The following is a 26,321-nucleotide window of genomic DNA, read 5'->3' on the forward strand; positions in this document are numbered from 1 at the left end:
GGGCCATGTAACACACTAAAGGACCATGTAATACCTCAACAGGACCATGTAACATCCCAACAGGACAATGTAACACACTACAGGATCATGTAACACCTCAGCAGTCATGTAACACCTCAACAGGACCATGCAGCACCTCAGCAGTCATGTAACACCTCAACAGGACCATGTAACACCCCAACAGGAATATGTAACACCTCAACAGGACCGTGTAATACCTCAACAGGACCATGTAACACACTACAGGACCATGTAACACCCCTCCAGGACCATGTAACACCCCTCCAGGACCATGTAACACCTCAGCAGTCATGTAACACCTCAACAGGACCATGTAACACCCCAACAGGAATATGTAACACCCCAACAGGACCATGTAACACCCCAACAGAGCCATGTAACACCCCAACAGAGCCATGTAACACCTCAACAGGACAATGTAACACTACAGGACCATGTAACACATCAACAGGACCATATAACACTCAACAGGACCATGTAACACACTACAGGACCATATAACACTACAGAACCATGTAACACCCAACAGGACCATGTAACACCCCAACAGGACCATGTAACACCCCAACAGGGCCATGTAACACTCAACAGGACCATGTAACACACTACAGGACCATATTGACACACTACAGGACCATGTAACACCCCAACAGGACCATGTAGCACCCCAACAGAGCCATGTAACACCCCAACAGAGCCATGTAACACCTCAACAGGACAATGTAACACTACAGGACCATGTAACACATCAACAGGACCATATAACACTCAACAGGACCATGTAACACACTACAGGACCATATAACACTACAGAACCATGTAACACCCAACAGGACCATGTAACACCCCAACAGGACCATGTAACACCCCAACAGGGCCATGTAACACTCAACAGGACCATGTAACACACTACAGGACCATATTGACACACTACAGGACCATGTAACACCCCAACAGGACCATGTAGCACCCCAACAGGACCATGTAGCACCCCAACAGGACCATGTAACACACTACAGGATCATGTAACACCCTAACAGGGCCATGTAACACCTCAAAAGGACTATGTAACACACTACAGGACCATGTAACACACTACAGGATCATGTAATACCTCAACAGGACCATATAACACACTACAGGACTATGTAACACTACAGGACCATGTAACACCTCAACAGGACCATGTAACACACTATAGGACCATGTAACACCCGAACAGGATTATGTAACACCCCAACAGGACCATGCAAAACCTCAGGAATACCATGTAACACCCCAACAGGACCATGTATCACCTGAAGAGGACCATGTAACACCCCAACAGGATCATGTAACACCTCAAGAGGACCATGTAACGCCTCAACAGGACCATGAAACACCTCAAGAGGACCATGTAACGCCCAAACAGGACCATGTAACACCCCAACAGGACCATGTAACACCCCCAACATTACCATGTAACCCCAACAGGACCATGTAACACCTCAACAGAACTATTTAACACACTACAGGACCATGTAATACCTCAACAGGACCATGTAACACTACAGGACCATGTAACACCCCAACAGGACCATGTAACACCCCAACGGGACCATGTAACATCCCAACGGGACCATGTAACACCCCAACAGGGCCATGTAACACCCCAACAGAACCAGGTAACACCCAAACAGGACCATGTAACACCCCAACAGGACCATGTAACACCCCAACAGGACCATGTAACACCCCAACAGGACCATGTAACACCTCAACAGGACCATGTAACACCCTACAGGACTATGTAACACACTACAGGACTGTAACACCATACAGGACCATGTAACACCCTACAGGACTATGTAACACCCTACAGGACCATGTAACGCCCTACAGGACCATGTAACACCCTACAGGACTATGTAACACACTACAGGACCATGTAACACACCAACAGGGCCATATAACACACTACAGAACCATGTAACACACAACAGTACCATGTAACACCTCATTAGGACCATGTAACACCTAAACAGGACCATGTAACACCTCAACAGGACCATATAACATACTACAGGACCATGTAACACACTACAGGACCATGTAACATACTACAGAACCATGTAACACCCCCAACAGGACCATGTAACACACTACAGGACCATATAACACACTACAGGATCATGTAGCATCTCAACAGGACCATGTAACACCCCAATAGGACCATGTAACACCTCAAGAGTACCATGTAATACACTACAGGACCATGTAACACCTCAAGAGGACCATGTAACGCCCCAACAGGACCATGTTACACCTCAAGAGGACCATGTAACACACTACAGGACCATGTAACACGTCAACAGGACCATGTAACGCCCTAACAGGACCATGTAAGACCTCAAGAGGACCATATAACACACTACAGGAGCATGTAACACCTCAACAGGACCATGTAACACCTTAACAGGACCATGCAACACACTACAAGACCATGTAACACCCCAACAAGACCATGTAACACCTCAACAGGACCATGTAACACACTACAGGACCATGTAACACACTACAGGACCATGTAACACCCCAACAGGACCATGTAACACACTACAGGACCATGTAACACCCTAACAGGACCATGTAACACCCCAACAGGACCATGTAACACTACAGGACCATGTAACACCCCAACAGGACCATGTAAAACACTACAGGACCATGTAACTCACTACAGGACCATGTAACACCTCAACAGGACCATGTAACACACTTCAGGACCATATAACACCCCAACAGGGCCATGTAACGCTCAACAGGACCATGTAACACTACAGGACTATATGAGACACTACCGGACCATGTAACATCCCAACAGGACCATGTAATACACTACAGGACCATGTAACACCCCAACAGGACCATGTAACACCCGAAGAGGACCATGTAACACACTACAGGACCATGTAACACACCAACAGGACCATGTAACACACTACAGGACCATGTAACACTACAGGACCATGTAACACTACAGGACCAGGTAACACCCCAACAGGACCATGTAACACCCCAACAGGACCTTGTAACACACTACAGGACCATGTAACACCCCAACAGGACCATGTAACACCCCAACAGGACCATGCAACACCCCAACAGGACCATGTAACACCCCAACAGGACCATGTAACACACTACAGGACCATATAACACACTTCAGGACCATATAACACCTCAACAGGACCATGTACCACCTCAACAGGACCATATAACACACTACAGAACCATGTAACACACTACGGGACCATGTAACACCTCAACAGGACCATGTAATACACAACAGGACCATGCAACACCCTAACAGGACCACGTAACACTACTTGACCATGTAACACCTCAACAGGACCATGTTACACCCCAACAGGACCATGTAACCCCAACAGGACCATGTAACACACTACAGAACCATATAACACACTTCAGGACCATATAACACCCCAACAGGACCATGTAACACCCAAACAGGACAACGTAACACCCCAACAGGACCATGTAACACCCAAACAGGACAACGTAACACCCCAACAGGACCATGTAACACCCGAAGAAGACCATGTAACACTACAGGATTATGTAACCCTAACAGGACCATGTAACACTACAGGATCATATAACACACTACAGGACCATGTAACACCCCAACAGGACCATGTAACACCTCAACAGGATCATATAAGACACTACAGGACCATGTAACACCTCAACAGGATCATGTAACACACTACAGGATCAGGTAACACCCCAACGGGACCATGTAACACCCCAACAGGACCATGTAACACCCCAACAGGACCATGTAACACCCCAACACGACCAGGTAACACCCCAACACGACCATGTAACACATTACAGGACCATGTAACACCCCAACAGGACCATGTAACACACTACAGGACCAGGTAACACCCCAACAGGACCATATAACACACTACAGGACTATGTAACACTACAAGACCATGTAACACCCCAACAGGACCAGGTAACACCCCAACAGGGCCATGTAACACTCAACAGGACCATGTAACACCCCAACAGGACCATGTAACACCTCAACAGGACCATGTAACACTACAGGACCATGTAACACCCCAACAGGACCATGTAACACCTCAACAGGACCATGTAACCCCAACAGGACCATGTAACACCTCAACAGGACTATGTAACATACTACAGGACCATACAACACACTAAAGGACCATGTAACACCTCAAAGGGACCATGGAACACCCCATCAGGACCTGGTAACACCCCAACAGGACCATGTAACACCCCAACAGGACCATGTAACACCCCAACAGGACCATGTAACACACTAGAGGACCATGTAACATCTCAACAGGACCATATAACTACAGGACCATGTAACACCCTACAGGACCATGCAACACCCTACAGGACCATGTAACACCCCAACGGGACCATGTAACACCCCAACAGGACCATGTACCACCCCAACAGGACCAGGTAACACCCCAACAGGACCATGTAACACCTCAACAGGACAATGTAACACACTACAGGACCATATAAGACCCCAACAGGACCATGTAACACCTCAAAAGGACCATGTAACACCCCATCAGGACCTGGTAACATCCCAACAGGACCAGGTAACACCCCAACAGGACCATGTAACACCTCAACAGGACTATGTAACACACTACAGGATCATATGAGACCCCAACACGACCATGTAACACACTACAGGACTATATGACACTACAGGCCATGTAACACCCCAACAGGACCATGTAACACCCCAACAGGACCATGTAACACACTAAAGGACCATGTAACACCTCAACAGGACTATGTAACACACTACAGGACCATATAACACACTTCACGATCATATAAGACCCCAACAGGATCATGTAACATCCCAACAGGACCATGTAACACACTACAGGACCAGGTAACACCCCAACAGGACCATGTAAGACCCCAACAGGACCATGTAACACCCCAACAGGACCATGTAACACACTACTTGACCATGTAACACCTCAACAAGACCATGTAACACCCCAACAGGACCATGTAACCCCAACAGGACCATGTAACACCCCAACAGGACCATGTAACACCCCAGCAGGACCATGTAACACCCCAACAGGACCATGTAACACTACAGGACCATGTAACACCTCAATAGGACCATATAACACTACAGGACCATGTAACACCCTACAGGACCATGTAACACCTCAAGAGTACCATGTAACACACTACAGGACCATGTAACACCCCAACAGGACCATGTAACACCTCAAGAGGACCATGTAACGCCCTAACAGGACCATGTAAGACCTCAAGAAGACCATGTAACACACTACAGGACCATTTAACACCTCAACAGGACCATGTAACACCCCAACAGGACCATGTAACACCCCAACAGGACCATGTAGCCACTACAGGACCATGTAACACCCCAACAGGACCATGTAACATCCGAACAGGACCATGTAACACGACAGGACCATGTAACACCCCAACAGGACCATGTAACACACTAAAGGACCATGTAACACCTCAAAAGGACCATGTAACACCCCATCAGGACCTGGTAACACCCCAACAGGACCATGTAACACTACAGGACCATGTAACACCCCAACAGGACCATGTAACACACTACAGGACCATGTAACACCTCAACAGGACCATATAACACTACAGGTCCATGTAACACCCCAACGGGACCATGTAACACCCCAACAGGACCATGTAACACCCCAACAGGACCATGTAACACCTCAACAGGACTATGTAACACTACAGTACCATATAACACACTTCAGGACCATATAAGACCCCAACAGGGCCATGTAACACTCAACATGACCATGCAACACACTACAGGCCATGTAACACCCCCAACAGGACCATGTAACATCCCAACAGGACCATGTAACACCTCAACAGGACCATGTAACACACTACAGGACCATGTAACACCCCAACAGGACCATGTAACATCTTAACAGGACCATGTAACACACTACAGGACCATATAACACTAAAGGACCATGTAACACCAACAGGACTATGTAACTACAGGACCATATAACACACTACAGGACCATGTAACACTTAAATAGGACTATGTAACACACTACAGGACCATATAACACACTTCACGACCATATAAGACCCCAACAGGACCATGTAACACCTCAACAGGACCATGTAACATACTACAGGACCATGTAACACCCCAACAGGACCATGTAACATCCCAACAGGCCCATGTAACACTACAGGACCATGTAACACCCCAACAGGACCATGTAACACCCCAACTGGACCATGTAACACCCCAACAGGACCATGTAACACCCCAACAGGACCATGTAACACACTACTTGACCATATAACACCTCAACAGGTCCATGTAACACCACAACAGGACCATGTAACCCCAACAGGACCATGTAACACCCCAACAGGACCATGTAACACACTACAGGACCATGGAACACCTCAACAGGACCATATAACACTACAGGACCATGTAACACCCTACAGGACCATGTAACACCTTACAGGACCATGTAACACACTACAGGACCATGTAACACCTCAAGAGTACCATGTAACACACTACAGGACTATGTAACACCCCAACAGGACCATGTAATACCTCAAGAGGACCATGTAACGCCCCAACAGGACCATGTAATACCTCAAGAGGACCATGTAACGCCCCAACAGGACCATGTAATACCTCAAGAGGACCATGTAACGCCCCAACAGGACCATGTAACACACTACAGAACCATTTAACTCCCCAACAAGACCATGTAACACACTACAGGACCATGTCACACCCCAATAGGACCATGTAACACCTCAACAGGACCATGTAACACACTACAGGGCCATATGACACACTACAGGACCATATAACACCCCAACAGGACCATGTAACACCCCAACTGGACCTTGTAACACCCCAACAGGACCATGTAACACCCAAACAGGACCATGTAACACACTACTTGACCATTTAAGACCTCAACAGGACCATGTAACACCCCAACAGGACCGTGTAACACCTCAACAGGACTATGTAACACACTACAGGACCATATAACACACTTCAGGACCATATACCACCCCAACAGGGCTATGTAACACTCAACAGGACCTTGTAACACCTCAACAGGACCATGTAACACACTACAGGACCATGTAACACCCCAACAGGACCATGTAACACCCCAACAGGACCATGTAACACACTACAGGACCATATAACACACTAAAGGACCATGTAACACCTCAACAGGACCATGTAACACCCCATCAGGACCAGGTAACACCCCAACAGGACCTTGTAACACACTACAGGACCATGTAACACCCCAACAAGACCATGCAACACACTACAGGACCATGTAACACACTACAGGACCATGTAACACCTCAACAGAACCATGTAACACCCTGCAGGACCATGTAACACCTCAAGAGTACCATGTAACTCACTACAGAACTATGTAACACCCCAACAGGACCATGTAACACCTCAAAAGGACAATGTAACGCCCCAACAAGACCATGTTACATCTCAAGGGGACCATGTAACACACTACAGGACCATGTAACACGTCAACAGGACCATGTAACGCCCTAACAGGACCATGTAAGACCTGAAGAGGACCATGTAACACACTACAGGACCATATAACACCTCAACAGGACCATGTAACACACTACAGGGCCATATGGCACACTACAGGACCATATAACACCCCAACAGGGCCATGCAACACCCTAACAGGACCATGTAACACCCCAACAGGACCATGTAGCACCCCCAACAGGACCATGTAACACACTACATGACCATGTAACACCCCCAACAGGACCATGTAACACACTACAGGACCATGTAACACCCCAACAGGACCATGTAACACCCCAACAGGACCATGTAACACACTACAGGACCATATAACACCCCAACAGGACCATGTAACACTACAGGACCATATAACACCCCAACAGGGCCATGCAACACCCTAACAGGACCATGTAACACTCAACAGGACCATGTAACACACTACACGGCCATGTAACACTCAACAGGACCATGTAACACACTACATGACCATGTAACACCCCAACAGGACCATGTAACACCCCAACAGGACCATGTAACACCCCAACAGGACCATGTAACACACTACAGGACCATGTAACACCCCCAACAGGACCATATAACACCCCAACTGGACCATGTAACACCCCAACAGGACCATGTAACACCCCAACAGGACCATGTAACCCCAACAGGACCATGTAACACCCCAACAGGACCATGTAACACCCCAACAGGACCATGTAACACCCCATCAGGACCATGTAACACACTACAGGACCATGTAACACCCCCAACAGGACCATGTAACACACTACAGGACCATGTAACACCCCAACAGGACCATGTAACACCCCAACAGGACCATGTAACACACTACAGGACCATGTAACACCCCCAACAGGACCATTTAACACCCCAACAGGACCATGTAACATCCCAACAGGATCATGTAACACTACAGGACCATATAACACCCCAACAGGACCATGCAACACCCCAACAGGACCATGTAACATCCCAACAGGATCATGTAACACTACATGACCATGTAACACCCCAACAGGACCATGTAACACCCCAACAGGACCATGTAACACACTACAGGACCATGTAACACCCCCAACAGGACCATGTAACACCCCAACTGGACCATGTAACACCCCAACAGGACCATGTAACACACTACAGGACCATGTAACACCCCAACAGGACCATGTAACACACTACAGGACCATGTAACACCCCCAACAGGACCATGTAACACCCCAACAGGACCATGTAACACCCCAACAGGACCATGTAACACACTACAGGACCATGTAACACTACAGGACCATATAACACCCCAACAGGGCCATGCAACACCCTAACAGGACCATGTAACACTCAACAGGACCATGTAACACACTACAGGGCCATGTAACACACTACAGGGCCATGTAACACTCAACAGGACCATGTAACACACTACATGACCATGTAACACCCCAACAGGACCATGTAACACCCCAACAGGACCATGTAACACACTACAGGACCATGTAACACCCCCAACAGGACCATATAACACCCCAACTGGACCATGTAACACCCCAACAGGACCATGTAACACCCCAACAGGACCATGTAACCCCAACAGGACCATGTAACACCCCAACAGGACCATGTAACACCCCAACAGGACCATGTAACACCCCAACAGGACCATGTAACACCCCATCAGGACCAGGTAACACCCCAACAGGACCATGTAACACCCCAACAGGACCATGTAACACCCCAACAGGACCATGTAACACCCCATCAGGACCAGGTAACACCCCAACAGGACCATGTAACACACTACAGGACCATGTAACACACTACAGGACCATGTAACACCTCAACATCACCATATAACACTACAGGACCAAGTAACACACTACAGGACCAAGTAACACCCTACAGGACCAGGTAACACACTACAGGACCATGTAACACCCCCAACAGGACCATATAACACCCCAACTGGACCATGTAACACCCCAACAGGACCATGTAACACCCCAACTGGACCATGTAACACCCCAACAGGACCATGTAACACCTCAACAGGACCATGTAACACCCCAACAGGACCAGGTAACACCCCAACAGGACCATGTAACACCCCAACAGGACCATGTAACACCCCAACAGGACCAGGTAACACCCCAACAGGACCATGTAACACCCTACTGGACCATGTAACACCCCAACAGGACCAGGTAACACCTCAACAGGACCATGTAACACCCCAACAGGACCATGTAACACCCCAACAGGACCATGTAACACCTCAACAGGACCAGGTAACACCCCAACAGGACCAGGTAACACACTACAGGACCATGTAACACCCCAACAGGACCAGGTAACACCCCAACAGGACCATGTAACACCTCAACAGGACCAGGTAACACCCCAACAGGACCATGTAACACCTCAACAGGACCATGTAACACCCCAACAGGACCATGTAACACCCCAACAGGACCAGGTAACACCCCAACAGGACCATGTAACACCCCAACAGGACCATGTAACACCTCAACAGGACCATGTAACACCTCAACAGGGCTAGCCGCCAAAAACCATGCGATTTTCGCAGCTAGCGGCCAGAAACCATGCGATTTTCGCAGCTGGCGGACAAAAATAGCGCTATTTTCGCCGCTACCGGCCAAAAATAGCGCGATTTTCGCCGTTAGCGGCCAAAAACCGTGCGATTTTCGCCTCTAGTGGCCAAAAATCGGGCGATTTTTGCAGCTGGAGGGCAAAAATAGCGCGAATTTCGCCGCTACCTGCCAAAAACCGTGAGATTTTTACCGCTAGCGGCCAAAAACCGCGTGATTTTCGCAGCTAGCTGCCAAAAACCGTGCGATTTTCACAGCTGGCGGGCAAAAATAGCGCGATTTTCGCCGCTAACGGCCGAAAATCGCGCTATTTTCGACGCTAGCGGCCAGAAACCATGCGATTTTTGGCAGCTGGATGGCAAAAATCACGCGAATTTCGCCGCTACCTGCCAAAAACCGCGCGATTTTCGCCGCTAGCGGCCAAAAACCATGCGATTTTCGCAGCTGGCGGGCAAAAATCGCGCGATTTAGGTCGCGACCGGCCAAAAATCGCGCGATTTTCGCCGCTAGCGGCCAAAAAAGGGGCTATTTTCGCCGCTAGAGGCCAAAAATCGTGCGAATTTCGCCGCTAGCGGCGAGTAACTATGCGATTTTCGCAGCTGGCGGGCAAAAATCACGCGAATTTCGCCGCTACCGGCCAAAAATAGCGCGATTTTCGCCGCTAGCGGCCAAAAAAGAGGCTGTTTTTGCCGCTAGCGGCCAAAAACCGTGCGATTTTCACAGCTGGCGGGCAAAAATAGCGCGATTTTCGCCGCTACCGGCCAAAAATCGGGTGATTTTTGCCGCTAACGGCCGAAAATCGCGCTATTTTCGACGCTAGCGGCCAAAAACCATGCGATTTTTTGCAGCTGCATGGCAAAAATCACGCGAATTTCGCCGCTACCTGCGAAAAACCGCGCGATTTTCGCCGCTAGCGGCCAAAAACCATGCGATTTTCGCAGCTGGCGGGCAAAAATCGCGCGATTTAGGTCGCGACCGGCCAAAAATCGCGCGATTTTCGCCGCTAGCGGCCAAAAAAGGGGCTATTTTCGCCGCTAGCGGCCAAAAATCGTGCGAATTTCGCCGCTAGCGGCCAGTAACTATGCGATTTTCGCAGCTGGCGGGCAAAAATCACGCGAATTTCGCCGCTACCGGCCAAAAATAGCGCGATTTTCGCCGCTAGCGGCCAAAAAAGAGGCTGTTTTTGCCGCTAGCGGCCAAAAACCATGCGATTTTCGCAGCTGGCGGGCAAAAATCGCGATTTTCGCCGCTACCGGGCAAAAATCGGGTGATTTTTGCCGCTAACGGCCGAAAATCGCGCTATTTTCGACGCTAGCGGCCAGAAACCATGCGATTTTTTGCAGCTGGATGGCAAAAATCACACGAATTTCGCCGCTACCTGCCAAAAACCGCGCGATTTTCGCCGCTAGCGGCCAAAAACCATGCGATTTTCGCAGCTGGCGGGCAAAAATCGCGCGATTTAGGTCGCGACCGGCCAAAAATCGCGCGATTTTCGCCGCTAGCGGCCAAAAAAGGGGCTATTTTCGCCGCTAGCGGCCAAAAACCATGCGATTTTCGCAGCTGGCGGGCAAAAATCGCGATTTTCGCCGCTACCGGCCAAAAATAGCGCGATTTTCGACGCTACCGGCCAAAAATAGCGCGATTTTCGCCGCTACCGGCCAAAAACCGTCCGATTTTCGCAGCTGGCGGTCAAAAACCATGCGATTTTCGCAGCTGGCGGGACAAAAATAGCGTTATTTTCGCCGCTACCGGCCAAAAAAAGCGCGATTTTCGCCGCTAGCGGCCAAAAATCGGGCGATTTTTGCAGCTGGTGAGCAAAAATAGCGCGAATTTTGTCGCTACCTGCCAAAAACCGCGCGATTTTCGCCGCTAGCGGCCAAAAATCGGGCGATTTTTGCAGCTGGAGGGCAAAAATAGCGCGAATTTTGTCGCTACCTGCCAAAAACCGCGCGATTTTCGCCGCTAGCGGCCAAAAACCATGCGATTTTCGCAGCTGGCGGGCAAAAATCGCGATTTTCGCCGCTAGCGGCCAAAAACCATGCGATTTTCGCAGCTGGCGGGCAAAAATCGCGATTTTCGCCGCTACCTGCCAAAAACCGCGCGATTTTCGCCGCTAGCGGCCAAAAATCGGGCGATTTTTGCAGCTGGAGGGCAAAAATAGCGCGAATTTCGCCGCTACCTGCCAAATACCGTGCGATTTTCGCAGCTGGCGGTCAAAAACCGCGTGATTTTCGCCGCTACCGGCCAAAAATCGGGCGATTTTTGCCGCTAGCGGCCAAAAACCGCGTGATTTTCGCAGCTAGCTGCCAAAAACCGTGCGATTTTCACAGCTGGCGGGCAAAAATAGCGCGATTTTCGCCGCTACCGGCCAAAAATAGCGCGATTTTCGCCGCTAGCGGCCAAAAAAACGTGCGATTTTCGCCTCTAGCGGCCAAAAATCGGGTGATTTTTGCCGCTAACGGCCGAAAATCACGCGATTTTCGCCGCTAGCGGCCAAAAACCATGCGATTTTCGCAGCTGGCGGGCAAAAATCGCGCGATTTAGGTCGCGACCGGCCAAAAATCGCGCGATTTTCGCCGCTACCAGCCAAAAAACGTGCGATTTTCGCCGCTAGCGGCCAAAAATCGTGCGATTTTCACAGCTGGCGGGCAAAAATCACGCGATTTAAGCCGCTAGCGGCCAAAAACCATGCGATTTTCGCAGCTGGCGGCCAAAAATCGGGCGATTTTTACCGCTAACGGCCGAAAACCGCGCTATTTTCGACGCTAGCGGCCAGAAACCATGCGATTTTCGAAAATCGCGCAATTTTCGCCGGTAGCGGCAAAAATCTCGCGAATTTTGGCCCCTAACGGCAAAATTAGCTCGGTTTTTGGCCACTAGCGGCGAAAATCATCCGATTTTTGGACGCTAGCGGCGAAAATCGCGCAATTTTCGCCGCTAGCGTCCAAAAATCGCCTGATTTTTGCCCTCCAGCGGCGAAATTCGCTCGATATTTTCCCGCTACCGGCGAAAATCGCACGGTTTTCTCTGCTAGCGGCCATAAACCGAGCGATTTTCGCCGCTAGCTACCAAAAATAAGGCGATTTTTGCTGCTAGCGGCGAAATTCACCAAATTTTTGCCCGCTACCGGCGAAAATTGCGCGATTATTGGGCTACAAAGTAGCGAAATTTTGGGCTAAAAAGTAGCCCAATTTTGGGCTAAAAAGTAGCGAAAGTAGCCCAATTTTGGGCTAAAAAGTAGCAAAATTTTGGGCTAAGTAGCGAAATTTTGGGCTAAAAAGTAGCGAAATTTTGGGCAAAGTAGCGAAATTTTGGGAAAAAGTAGCGAAAGTAGCCAAATTTTGGGCTAAAAAGTAGCGAAAGTAGCCCAATTTTGGGCTACAAAGTAGCGAAATTTTGGGCAAAAAAGTAGCAAAATTAGCGAAAAAAGCCCAATTTGGGGCTAAAAAGTAGCGAAATTTTGGGCTAAAAAGTAGCGAAAGTAGCCCAATTTTGGGCTACAAAGTAACGAAATTTTGGGCTAAAAAGTAGCGAAATTTTAGGCAAAAAGTAGCGAAAGTAGCCCAATTTTGGGCTAAAAAGTAGCAAAAGTAGCGAAATTTTGGGCTAAAAAGTAGCGAAATTTTGGGCAAAAAGTAGCGAAAGTAGCCCAATTTTATGCTGAAAAGTAGCGAAATTTTGGGCTCCTGTAGTGTAACACACTACAGGACCATATAACACACTTCAGGACCATATAAGACCCCAACAGGACCATGTAACCCCAACAGGACCATGTAACTCCCCAACATGGCCATGTAACACACAACAGGACTATATAATACACTTCAGGACCATGTAACACCCCAACAGGACCATGTAACACTACAGGACCATGTAACCCCAACAGGACCATGTAACACCCCAACAGGACCATGTAACACCCCAAAAGGACCATGTAACACACTACAGGACCATGTAACACACTACAGGACCAAGTAACACCCTACAGGACCATGTAACACCCCAACAGGACCATGTAACACCCCAACAGGACCAGGTAACACCCCAACAGGACCATGTAACACCCCAACAGGACCATGTAACACCCCAACAGGACCATGTAACACCTCAACAGGGCTAGCGGCCAAAAACCATGCGATTTTCGCAGCTAGCGGCCAAAAACCATGCGATTTTCGCAGCTGGCGGGCAAAAATAGCGCTATTTTCGCCGCTACCGGCCAAAAATAGCGCGAATTTCGCCGCTACCTGCCAAAAACCGTGAGATTTTTACCGCTAGCGGCCAAAAACCGCGTGATTTTCGCAGCTAGCTGCCAAAAACCGTGCGATTTTCACAGCTGGCGGGCAAAAATAGCGCGATTTTCGACGCTAGCGGCCAGAAACCATGCGATTTTTTGCAGCTGCATGGCAAAAATCACGCGAATTTCGCCGCTACCTGCCAAAAACCGCGCGATTTTCGCCGCTAGCGGCCAAAAACCATGCGATTTTCGCAGCTGGCGGGCAAAAATCGCGCGATTTAGGTCGCGACCGGCCAAAAATCGCGCGATTTTCGCCGCTAGCGGCCAAAAAAGGGGCTATTTTCGCCGCTAGCGGCCAAAAATCGTGCGAATTTCGCCGCTAGCGGCCAGTAACTATGCGATTTTCGCAGCTGGCGGGCAAAAATCACGCGAATTTCGCCGCTACCGGCCAAAAATAGCGCGAATTTCGCCGCTAGCGGCCAAAAAAGAGGCTATTTTTGCCGCTAGCGGCCAAAAACCATGCGATTTTCGCAGCTGGCGGGCAAAAATAGCGCTATTTTCGCCGCTACCGGCCAAAAATAGCACGATTTTCGCCGCTAGCGGCCAAAAACCGTGCGATTTTCGCCTCTAGTGGCCAAAAATCGGGCGACTTTTGCAGCTGGAGGGCAAAAATCGGGCGATTTTTGCAGCTGGAGGGCAAAAATCGGGCGATTTTTGCAGCTGGAGGGCAAAAATAGCGCGAATTTCGCCGCTACCTGCCAAAAACCGTGCGATTTTCGCAGCTGGCGGTCAAAAACCGCGTGATTTTCGCCGCTACCAGCCAAAAATCGGGCGATTTTTGCCGCTAGCGGCCAAAAACCGCGTGATTTTCGCAGCTAGCTGCCAAAAACCGTGCGATTTTCACAGCTGGCGGGCAAAAATAGCGCGATTTTCGCCGCTAGCGGCCAAAAAAACGTGCGATTTTCGCCTCTAGCGGCCAAAAATCGGGTGATTTTTGCCGCTAACGGCCGAAAATCGCGCTATTTTCGACGCTAGCGGCCAAAAACCATGCGATTTTCGCAGCTGGCGGGCAAAAATAGCGCGATTTAGGTCGCGACCGGCCAAAAATCGGGCGATTTTCGCCGCTAGCGGCCAAAAAAGGTGCTATTTTCGCCGCTAGCGGCCAAAAATCGTGCGAATTTCGCCGCTAGCGGCCAAAAACCGCGTGATTTTCGCCGCTAGCGGCCAAAAACTATGCGATTTTTGCAGCTGGCGGCCAAAAAACGTGCGATTTTTGCCGCTAGCGGCCAAAAATGGGGCGATTTTCGCCGCTGCGGCCAAAAACCATGCGATTTTCGCAGCTGGCGGGCAAAAATAGCGCGATTTAGGTCGCGACCGGCCAAAAATCGCGCGATTTTCGCCACTACCGGCCAAAAATAGCGCGATTTTCGCCGCTACCAGCCAAAAACCGTGCGATTTTCGCCGCTAGCGGCCAAAAAAACGTGCGATTTTCGCCTCTAGCGGCCAAAAATCGGGCGATTTTCGCCGCTACCTGCCAAAAATCGCGCGAATTTCGCCGCTACCTGCCAAAAACCGACCGATTTTCGCCGCTAGCGGCCAGTAACTATCCGATTTTTGCAGCTGGCGGGCCAAAATAGCGCGATTTTCGCCGCTACCGGCCAAAAACAACGCGATTTTCGCCGCTAGCGGCCAAAAACCGGGCGATTTTCGCCGCTACCGGCCAAAAACCGCGTGATTTTCGCCGCTAGCGGCCAAAAAAGGGGCTATTTTCGCCGCTAGCGGCCAAAAATCGTGCGAATTTCGCCGCTAGCGGCCAGTAACTATGCGATTTTCGCAGCTGGCGGGCAAAAACCGCGTGATTTTCGCCACTAGTGTCCAAAAATCGGGAGAATCTCGCCACTACCAGGCAAAAAAATCTGGCGATTTTTTCCGCTAGCGGCGAAAATCGCGCCATTTTTGGCCGCTAGTGGCTTTAATCGGTCGTTTTTCGCCGCTAGCGGCCAAAAATCGTGTGAATTTCGCCGCTAGCGGCCAAAAATCGCGCGATTTTCGCCGCTAGCGGCCAAAAACCATGCGATTTTCGCAGCTGGCGGGCAAAAATCGCGATTTTCGCCGCTACCGGCCAAAAAAAGCGCGATTTTCGCCGCTAGCGGCCAAAAATCGTGCGATTTTTGCAGCTGGTGAGCAAAAATTGCGCGATTTTCACCGCTACCAGCCAAAAATCGCGCGAATTTCGCCGCTACCTGCCAAAAATCGACCGATTTTCGCCGCTAGCGGCCAGTAACTATGCGATTTTTGCAGCTGGTGGGCAAAAATAGCGTGATTTTCGCCGCTAGCGGCCAAAAAAGGGGCTATTTTCGCCGCTAGCGGCCAAAAATCGTGCAAATTTCGCCGCTAGCGGCCAAAAACCGGGCGATTTTCACAGCTGGAGGACAAAAATAGCGCGATTTTCGCCGCTACCGGCCAAAAATAGCGCGATTTTCGCCGCTAGCGGCCAAAAAAACGTGCGATTTTCGCCTCTAGCGGCCAAAAATCGGGTGATTTTTGCCGCTAACGGCCGAAAATCACGCGATTTTCGCCGCTAGCGGCCAAAAACCATGCGATTTTTGCAGCTGGCGGGCAAAAATCGCGCGATTTAGGTCGCGACCGGCCAAAAATCGCGCGATTTTCGCCGCTACCAGCCAAAAAACGTGCGACTTTCGCCGCTAGCGGCCAAAAACCGTGCGATTTTCACAGCTGGCGGGCAAAAATCACGCGATTTAAGCCGCTAGCGGCCAAAAACCATGCGATTTTCGCAGCTGGCGGCCAAAAATCGGGCGATTTTTGCCGCTAACGGCCGAAAACCGCGCTATTTTCGACGCTAGCGGCCAGAAACCATGCGATTTTTGGCAGCTGGCGGGCAAAAATCACGCGAATTTCGCCGCTACCTGCCAAAAATCGCGCGATTTTCGCCGCTAGCGGCCAAAAACCGTGCGATTTTCGAAAATCGCGCAATTTTCGCCGGTAGCGGCAAAAATCTCGCGAATTTTGGCCCCTAACGGCAAAATTAGCTCGGTTTTTGGCCACTAGCGGCGAAAATCATCCGATTTTTGGACGCTAGCGGCGAAAATCGCGCAATTTTCGCCGCTAGCGTCCAAAAATCGCCTGATTTTTGCCCTCCAGCGGCGAAATTCGCTCGATATTTTCCCGCTAGCGGCGAAAATCGCACGGTTTTCTGTGCTAGCGGCCATAAACCGAGCGATTTTCGCCGCTAGCTACCAAAAATAAGGCGATTTTTGCTGCTAGCGGCGAAATTCACCAAATTTTTGCCCGCTACCGGCGAAAATTGCGCGATTATTGGGCTACAAAGTAGCGAAATTTTGGGCTAAAAAGTAGCCCAATTTTGGGCTACAAAGTAGCGAAAGTACCCCAATTTTGGGCTAAAAAGTAGCCCAATTTTGGGCTAAAAAGTAGCAAAAGTAGCGAAATTTTGGGCTAAAAAGTAGCGAAATTTTGGGCAAAGTAGCGAAATTTTGGGAAAAAGTAGCAAAAGTAGCCCAATTTTGGGCTAAAAAGTAGCGAAAGTAGCCCAATTTTGGGCAAAAAAGTAGCGAAATTTTGGGCAAAAAGTAGCGAAAGTAGCTCAATTTTGAGCTAAAAAGTAGCGAAAGTAGCCCAATTTTGGGCTAAAAAGTAGCGAAATTTTGGGCAAAAAGTAGCGAAAGTAGCCCAATTTTGGGCTAAAAAGTAGCAAAAGTAGCGAAATTTTGGGCTAAAAAGTAGCGAAAGTAGCGAAATTTTGGGCAAAAAATAGCGAAAGTAGCCCAATTTTATGCTGAAAAGTAGCAAAAGTAGCGAAATTTTGGGCTCCTGTAGTGTAACACACTACAGGACCATATAACACACTTCAGGACCATATAAGACCCCAACAGGGCTATGTAACACTCAACAGGACCATGTAACACCCCAATAGGACCATGTTACACCCCAACATGGCCATGTAACACTCAACAGGACCATGTAGCACACTTCAGGACCATGTAACACACTACAGGATCATGTAACACCCCAACAGGACCATGTAACACCCCAACAGGACCATGTAACACCCTACAGGATCATGTAACACCAACAGGACCATGTAACACCTCAACAGGACCATGTAACACCCCAACAGGACCATGTAACACCTCAACAGGACCATGTAACACACTACAGGACCATGTAACACCCCAACAGGACCATGTAACACCCCAACAGGACCATGTAACACACTACAGGACCATATAACACACTAAAGGACCATGTAACACCTCAACAGGACTATGTAACACACTACAGAACCATATAATACACTACAGGACCATGTAACACGTCAACAGGACTATGTAACACACTACAGGACCATATAACACACTTCAGGACCATATAAGACCCCAACAGGGCCATGTAACACACTACAGGACCATGTAACACCCCAACAGGACCATGTAACACACTACAGGACCATGTAACACCCCAACAGGACCATGTAACACACTACAGGACCATGTAACACCCCAACAGGACCATGTAACATCCCAACAGAATCATGTAACACCTCAACAGGACCATGTAACGCACTACAGGACCATGTAACACCCCAACAGGACCATGTAACACCCCAACAGGACCATGTAACATCCGAACAGGACCATGTAACACACTACAGGACCATGTAACACCCCACCAGGACCAGGTAACACCCCAACAGGACCATGTAACACCCCAACAGGACCAGGTAACACCCCAACAGGACCATGTAACACCCCAACAGGACCATGTAACACACTACAGGACCATGTAACACCCCAACAGGACCATGTAACACACTACAGGACCATGTAACACCCCAACAGGACCATGTAACACCCCAACAGGACCATGTAACACCCCAACAGGACCATGTAACACCCCAACAGGACCATGTAACACACTACAGGACCATGTAACACACTACAGGACCATTTAATACCCTAACAGGACCATGTAACATCCCAACTGGACCATGTAACACCCCAACAGGACCATGTAACACCCCAACAGGACCATGTAACACCCCAACAGGGTCATGTAACACTCAACAGGACCATGTAACACCCCAACAGGGTCATGTAACACTCAACAGGACCATGTAACACCCCAACAGGGTCATGTAACACTCAACAGGACCATGTAACACCCCAACAGGACCATGTAACATACTACAGGACCATATTTTTTGAGATATATACAAGAGTTGTTACATTCTTGTACATATAACACTACAGGACCATGTAACACCCTACAGGACCATGTAACACCCCAACGGGACCACGTAACACCCCAACAGAACTAGGTAAGACCCCAACAGGACCATGTAACACCTCAACAGGACTTTGTATCACACTACAGGACTATATAACACACTTCAGGACCATATAAGACCCCAACAGGGCTATGTAACACTCAACAGGACCATGTAACACTACATGACTATATGACACACTACAGGACCATATAACACCCCAACAGGACCATGTAACATTCCAACAGGACCATGTAACATCCCAACAGGACCAGGTAACACCCCAACAGGACCATGTAACACCCTACAGGACTATGTAACACACTACAGGACCATATAACACACTTCAGGACCATATAAGACCCCAACAGGGCTATGTAACACTCAACAGGACCATGTAACACTGTCTGGCATGACGTCAGAGGCCTACTTGCCTGTGATTGGTTACATTCCAACTGACAGAATTTGAGTATAACACAACAGGACAATGTAACACCCCAACAGGACCATGTAACACCCCAACAGGACCATGTAACACCCTAAAGGACAATGTAACACCCCAACGGGACCATGTAACACCCTAAAGGACAATGTAACACCCCAACGGGACCATGTAACACCCTAAAGGACAATGTAACACCCCAACGGGACCATGTAACACCCCAACAGGACCATGTAACACCCCAACAGGACCATGTGACACCTCAACAGGACCATGTAACACTTCAACAGGACCATGTAACACCTCAACAGGACCATATAACACACTACAGAACCTTGTAACACACTACAGGACCATGTAACACACTACAGGACCGTATAACACATTACAGGACCATGTAACATCTCAACAGGACCATGAAACACTCCAACAGGACCATGTAACACCTCAAAAGGACCATGTAACACCCCAACAGGACCATATAATACTACAGGACCATGTAACACCTCAACAGGACCATATAATACTACAGGACCATGTAACACCCCAACAGGACCATATAATACTACAGGACCATGTAACACCTCAACAGAACCATGTAACACACTCTACAGGACCATATAACACACTACAGGACCATGTAACACTACAGGACCATGTAACACTACAGGACCATGTAACACACTACAGGACCATGTAACACCTCAACAGGACCATGTAACACTACAGGACCATGTAACACTACAGGACCATGTAACACTACAGGACCATGTAACACTACAGGACCATGTAACACACTACAGGACCATGTAACACCTCAACAGGACCATGTAACACCTCAACAGGACCGTGTAACACACTACAGGACCATGTAACACACTACAGGACCATGTAACACACAACAGGACTATGTAACACCCCAACAGGACCATGTAACACACTACAGGACCATGTAACACCTCAACAGGACTATGTAACACCCCAACAGGACCATATAATACACTACAGGACCATGTAACACACAACAGGACCATGTAACACACAACAGGACCATGTAACACCTTAACAGGACCATGTAACACCTCAACAGGATCATGTAACACTCAACAGGACCATGTAACACCTTAACAGGACCATGTAACACCTCAACAGGACCATGTAACACACTACAGGACCATGTAACACCAACAGGACCATGTAACACCAACAGGGCCATGTAACACACACGTGGGTGTGGGAATCGCCGGTGAGGCGAGAGATGCTCTTTAAGACCCAAGTGAGAGACAAGTTTATTCAGCGAGCTGAATAAAAGTTAGATATGTGAGTTAAGTGTAACATATGTGTAGCATTGCAGGTGTAGACGCACGTGTGGTGAGAGTAGAGGCAGGTGTGGTGAGAGTGAAGACAGATGTGGTGCAGGAAATAGCATGTATCATGTTTTGAAGGCAGGCGGGTGTAGTGAGAGTCGAGTCAGATGTAATATAGGTGAAGTCATGTGTAGAATTGATGTAAGCAGGTGTAGTGTGGTTGAAGGCAGGTGTGTGCGTGACGAGCCAGCACACACACACAACAGTTCACAAACTTCCTCCCCCTCTCACCGACCCAGGACGGAGACGCCTCGGGCATTGGCCATTCTTATTCTCACTTGTACGACACCACTTCTTGTTTTCTATGCCAGAGCAACAAAAACTCAATGGTAAGTTTAACTTATTTGTCAGAGAGGTCATACAGGAGGCCGAGTTTACACTGGCCCACATCTGTAAGGTATAGTCACGGTCGTTAAAGACATTCTTTTCCAGTCATTCCAACACCATAACAGCTGCTAATCACAGTATTACGTGATGAGGTGAAGCTGGGCTCCTCTGCGGCCTCTCTGACACCTTCCTGCTGGAATAATGAAGCAGGTCTGCACTATTATTAGTTCCGCCAGGTGCCCGACCTCTTGCCTCTGTTTTCTTGTGTATCTGGTCATGTCCAGCCGCCCCCGGACCGCCATGAATCGGGGCCCACTATTCTGCCATGTGTTATAGTCTCTCTGTAGAACAGTGTTGTGCTGCACCACTCTCACTCAGTCTCTACCTGCTCACACACTCTACAGTAAGTTCAGTCATGTTTGTGGCAGCACAGAGGTGGAGTGTTGGGTTGTGTAGGTTGTGGGGTTGACAAGGGTTGTGTGGAGGTGTGAGAGATGGACGACGGGCCTTCTGCCCTCTGGTAGGGAACGCTTTCTTTAATTGTGCATGTATATTCTTTCTTATTTCTACATCCTGACTGTTCTTGAGGTATAATCCTTCTTCCTAGATCTGTCACTGAGAGTTCCTCAACTCCCAAGAGCTGTGTTTATGCTCAGACTTTATTTTTTAGCGTCATGTAAAGGTAAGACTTAGTCAGGTATCGGAGCGTGTGTGAGGTGGGTCTGCACCCCATCACACACATGCTCTCAGGCGTCGGAGCATATGTGTGTGTGTGAGGTGGGTCTGCACCCCATCACACACATGCTCTCAGGCATGTGAGCATGTGTGTGTGTGTGTGTGTGGTGGGTCTGCACCCCATCACACACATGCTCTCAGGCATGTGAGCATGTGTGTGTGTGGTGGGTCTGCACCCCATCACACACATGCTCTCAGGCATGTGAGCGTGTGTGTGTGTGAGGTGGGTCTGCACCCCCATCACACACATGCTCCTGACCCGGTGACACTTCATTTTTATCATTTGTTGGGTCTTTACTTTCAGTTATGTTCCGTGTTTCCTGCATTATGGAAATCGGCTGAAGCCTTTTCAAATTTTCCATTTTCGAGTCTCAACCCGGAGGTAATGATGAGTTTAAAAGCATTTTCTAGATAGCTTTGTAGGATCATATATTAGCTGGGTTCTCCAGACTTTGGTAAGGCATCATAATAATCTAACATGTAGCATTTGTTATGACCTAATTCACGTAATTCACTGTTGAAGGAGGGAGTTGTTGCTCATATCTTACCAAGTCTCGGGAAGGCCGCTGCTGGCGGCACTGACGGCTGGGAACACCAGCATGGCGTCTCCAGTGGTCTCCTTCCTCGGAACCCATCAATTAGTGGTGGCGTAGCGCTTCTTGGGGGTCCCGCTCACCACGTAATTGTAGTCCACAGGCTTGTTAGCCCCACACTATAGTCATCAGACTACTGCACAGTCCTCCACATAAATAACAGCTGGGCACTGTGCAGTTGGATCTGTATTCACATAAGTCAGTGGCACCACAGCATTAATATCAACATTTGCATTTAGGAAATTTGGTTGCAGTCACCCACGGCACAGGGTTTCAGTACGAGTCTGTCAGTGTATAATAGCTATGGCAGCACACTAACATGTGACTTAATATCATGGCAATGTTATGCAACATCCACTGTCGAGGGCAGGTAGTGGACACCAGCCTGGCTCACACCTGACTCTGGCTACTTTACAACCATACCAGTCTCCTCCTCTCTTCCAGTCGGTGTTACTCTTGCACTGTAGGACTCAGCACTATACCTACACAGCACCACAACTACGCCACCACCACACAGCACCACAACTACACCATCAGGGTACCTCCACTAACACTACTGTACCACCACTAACACTACTGTACCACCACTAACACTACTGTACCTCCACAAACACTACTGTACCACCACTAACACTACTGTACCCCCACTAACACTACTGTACCTCCACTAACACTACTGTACCACCACTAACACTACTGTACCACCACTAACACTACTGTACCACCACTAACACTACTGTACCTCCACAAACACTACTGTACCACCACTAACACTACTGTACCCCCACTAACACTACTGAACCACCAGTAACACTACTGTACCACCACTAACACTACTGTACCACCACTAACACTACTGTACCACCACTAACACTACTGTACCACCACTAACACAACTGTACCACCACTAACACTACTGTACCCCCACTAACACAACTGTACCACCACTAACACAACTGTACCACCACTAACACTACTGTACCACCACTAACACTACTGTACCACCACTAACACTACTGTACCACCACTAACACTACTGTACCTCCACTAACACTACTGTACCACCACTAACACTACTGTACCACCACTAACACTACTGTACCACCACTAACACTACTGTACCACCACTAACACAACTGTACCACCACTAACACTACTGTACCACCACTAACACTACTGTACCACCACTAACACTACTGTACCACCACTAACACAACTGTACCACCACTAACACTACTGTACCACCACTAACACTACTGTACCTCCACTAACACTACTGTACCACCACTAACACTACTGTACCACCACTAACACTACTGTACCTCCACTAACACTACTATACCACCACTAACACTACTGTACCTCCACTAACACAACTGTACCACCACTAACACTACTGTACCCCCACTAACACTACTGTACCACCACTAACACTACTGTACCTCCACTAACACTACTGTATCACCACTAACACTACTGTACCACCACTACTGTACCTCCACTAACACAACTATACCACCACTAACACTACTGTACCACCACTAACACTACTGTACCACCACTAACACTACTGTACCTCCACTAACACTACTGTACCACCACTAACACTACTGTACCACCACTAACACTACTGTACCACCACTAACACTACTGTACCACCACTAACACTACTGAACCTCCACTAACACTACTGTACCACCACTAACACTACTGTACCACCACTAACACTATTGAACCTCCACTAACACTACTGTACCACCACTAACACTACTGTACCACCACTAACACTACTGTACCCCCACTAACACTACTGTACCACCACTAACACTACTGTACCTCCACTAACACTACTGTACCACCACTAACACTACTGTACCCCCACTAACACTACTGTACCACCACTAACACTACTGTACCTCCACTAACACTACTGTACCACCACTAACACTACTGTACCACCACTAACACTACTGAACCTCCACTAACACTACTGTACCACCACTAACACTACTGTACCACCACTAACACTACTGTACCTCCACTAACACTACTGTACCACCACTAACACTACTGTACCACCACTAACACTACTGTACCTCCACTAACACTACTGTACCACCACTAACACTACTGTACCTCCACTAACACTACTGTACCACCACTAACACTACTGTACCTCCACTAACACTACTGTACCACCACTAACACTACTGTACCTCCACTAACACTACTGTACCACCACTAACACTACTGTACCACCACTAACACTACTGTACCTCCACTAACACTACTGTACCACCACTAACACTACTGTACCTCCACTAACACTACTGTACCACCACTAACACTACTGTACCACCAACACTACCACCCACACAGCTGCACCACCACCACCACCCACACAGCTGCACCACCACCACCACCCACACAGCTGCACCACCACCACCACCCACACAGCTGCACCACCACCACCCACACAGCTGCACCACCACCACCCACACAGCTGCACCACCACCACCACCCACACAGCTGCACCACCACCACCACCCACACAGCTGCACCACCACCACCCACACAGCTGCACCACCACCACCACCCACACAGCTGCACCACCACCACCCACACAGCTGCACCACCACCACCACCCACACAGCTGCACCACCACCACCACCCACACAGCTGCACCACCACCACCACCCACACAGCTGCACCACCACCACCCACACAGCTGCACCACCACCACCACCCACACAGCTGCACCACCACCACCCACACAGCTGCACCACCACCACCACCCACACAGCTGCACCACCACCACACACAGCTGCACCACCACCACCACACACAGCTGCACCACCACCACCACAGCTGCACCACCACCACAGCTGCACCACCACCCCCACAGCTGCACCACCAACACAGTTGCACCACCACCCCACAGCTGCACCACCACCCCCACAGCTGCACCACCACCCCCACAGCT

The 26,321-nt window shown here is 49.0% G+C and overlaps 1 protein-coding gene across 18 annotated transcripts in view; it reads left to right on the forward strand.

Moving 5' to 3' along the window:
- SLO2 (slowpoke 2) overlaps window positions 1-26,321 on the forward strand; it is a 591,490-nt gene that overhangs the window by 547,480 nt on the left and 17,689 nt on the right. For 15 of the 18 annotated variants that reach the window (XM_069323242.1, XM_069323246.1, XM_069323243.1 and 12 more), the window contains one exon: window positions 21,923-22,012. The exons of 1 other annotated variant lie outside the window; for it this stretch is intronic. In XM_069323242.1, coding sequence (XP_069179343.1) covers window positions 21,923-22,012 — 90 coding nt within the window. Of the gene's footprint in view, window positions 1-21,922; window positions 22,013-23,049; window positions 23,128-26,321 lie in introns of all 18 variants that reach the window. 2 more of the 18 variants (XM_069323238.1, XM_069323253.1) reach the window with 1 other exon arrangement.

The sequence above is a fragment of the Procambarus clarkii genome, chromosome 12 (genome assembly GCF_040958095.1).
Source record: "Procambarus clarkii isolate CNS0578487 chromosome 12, FALCON_Pclarkii_2.0, whole genome shotgun sequence".
NCBI classification, from domain to species: Eukaryota; Metazoa; Arthropoda; class Malacostraca; order Decapoda; family Cambaridae; genus Procambarus; species Procambarus clarkii.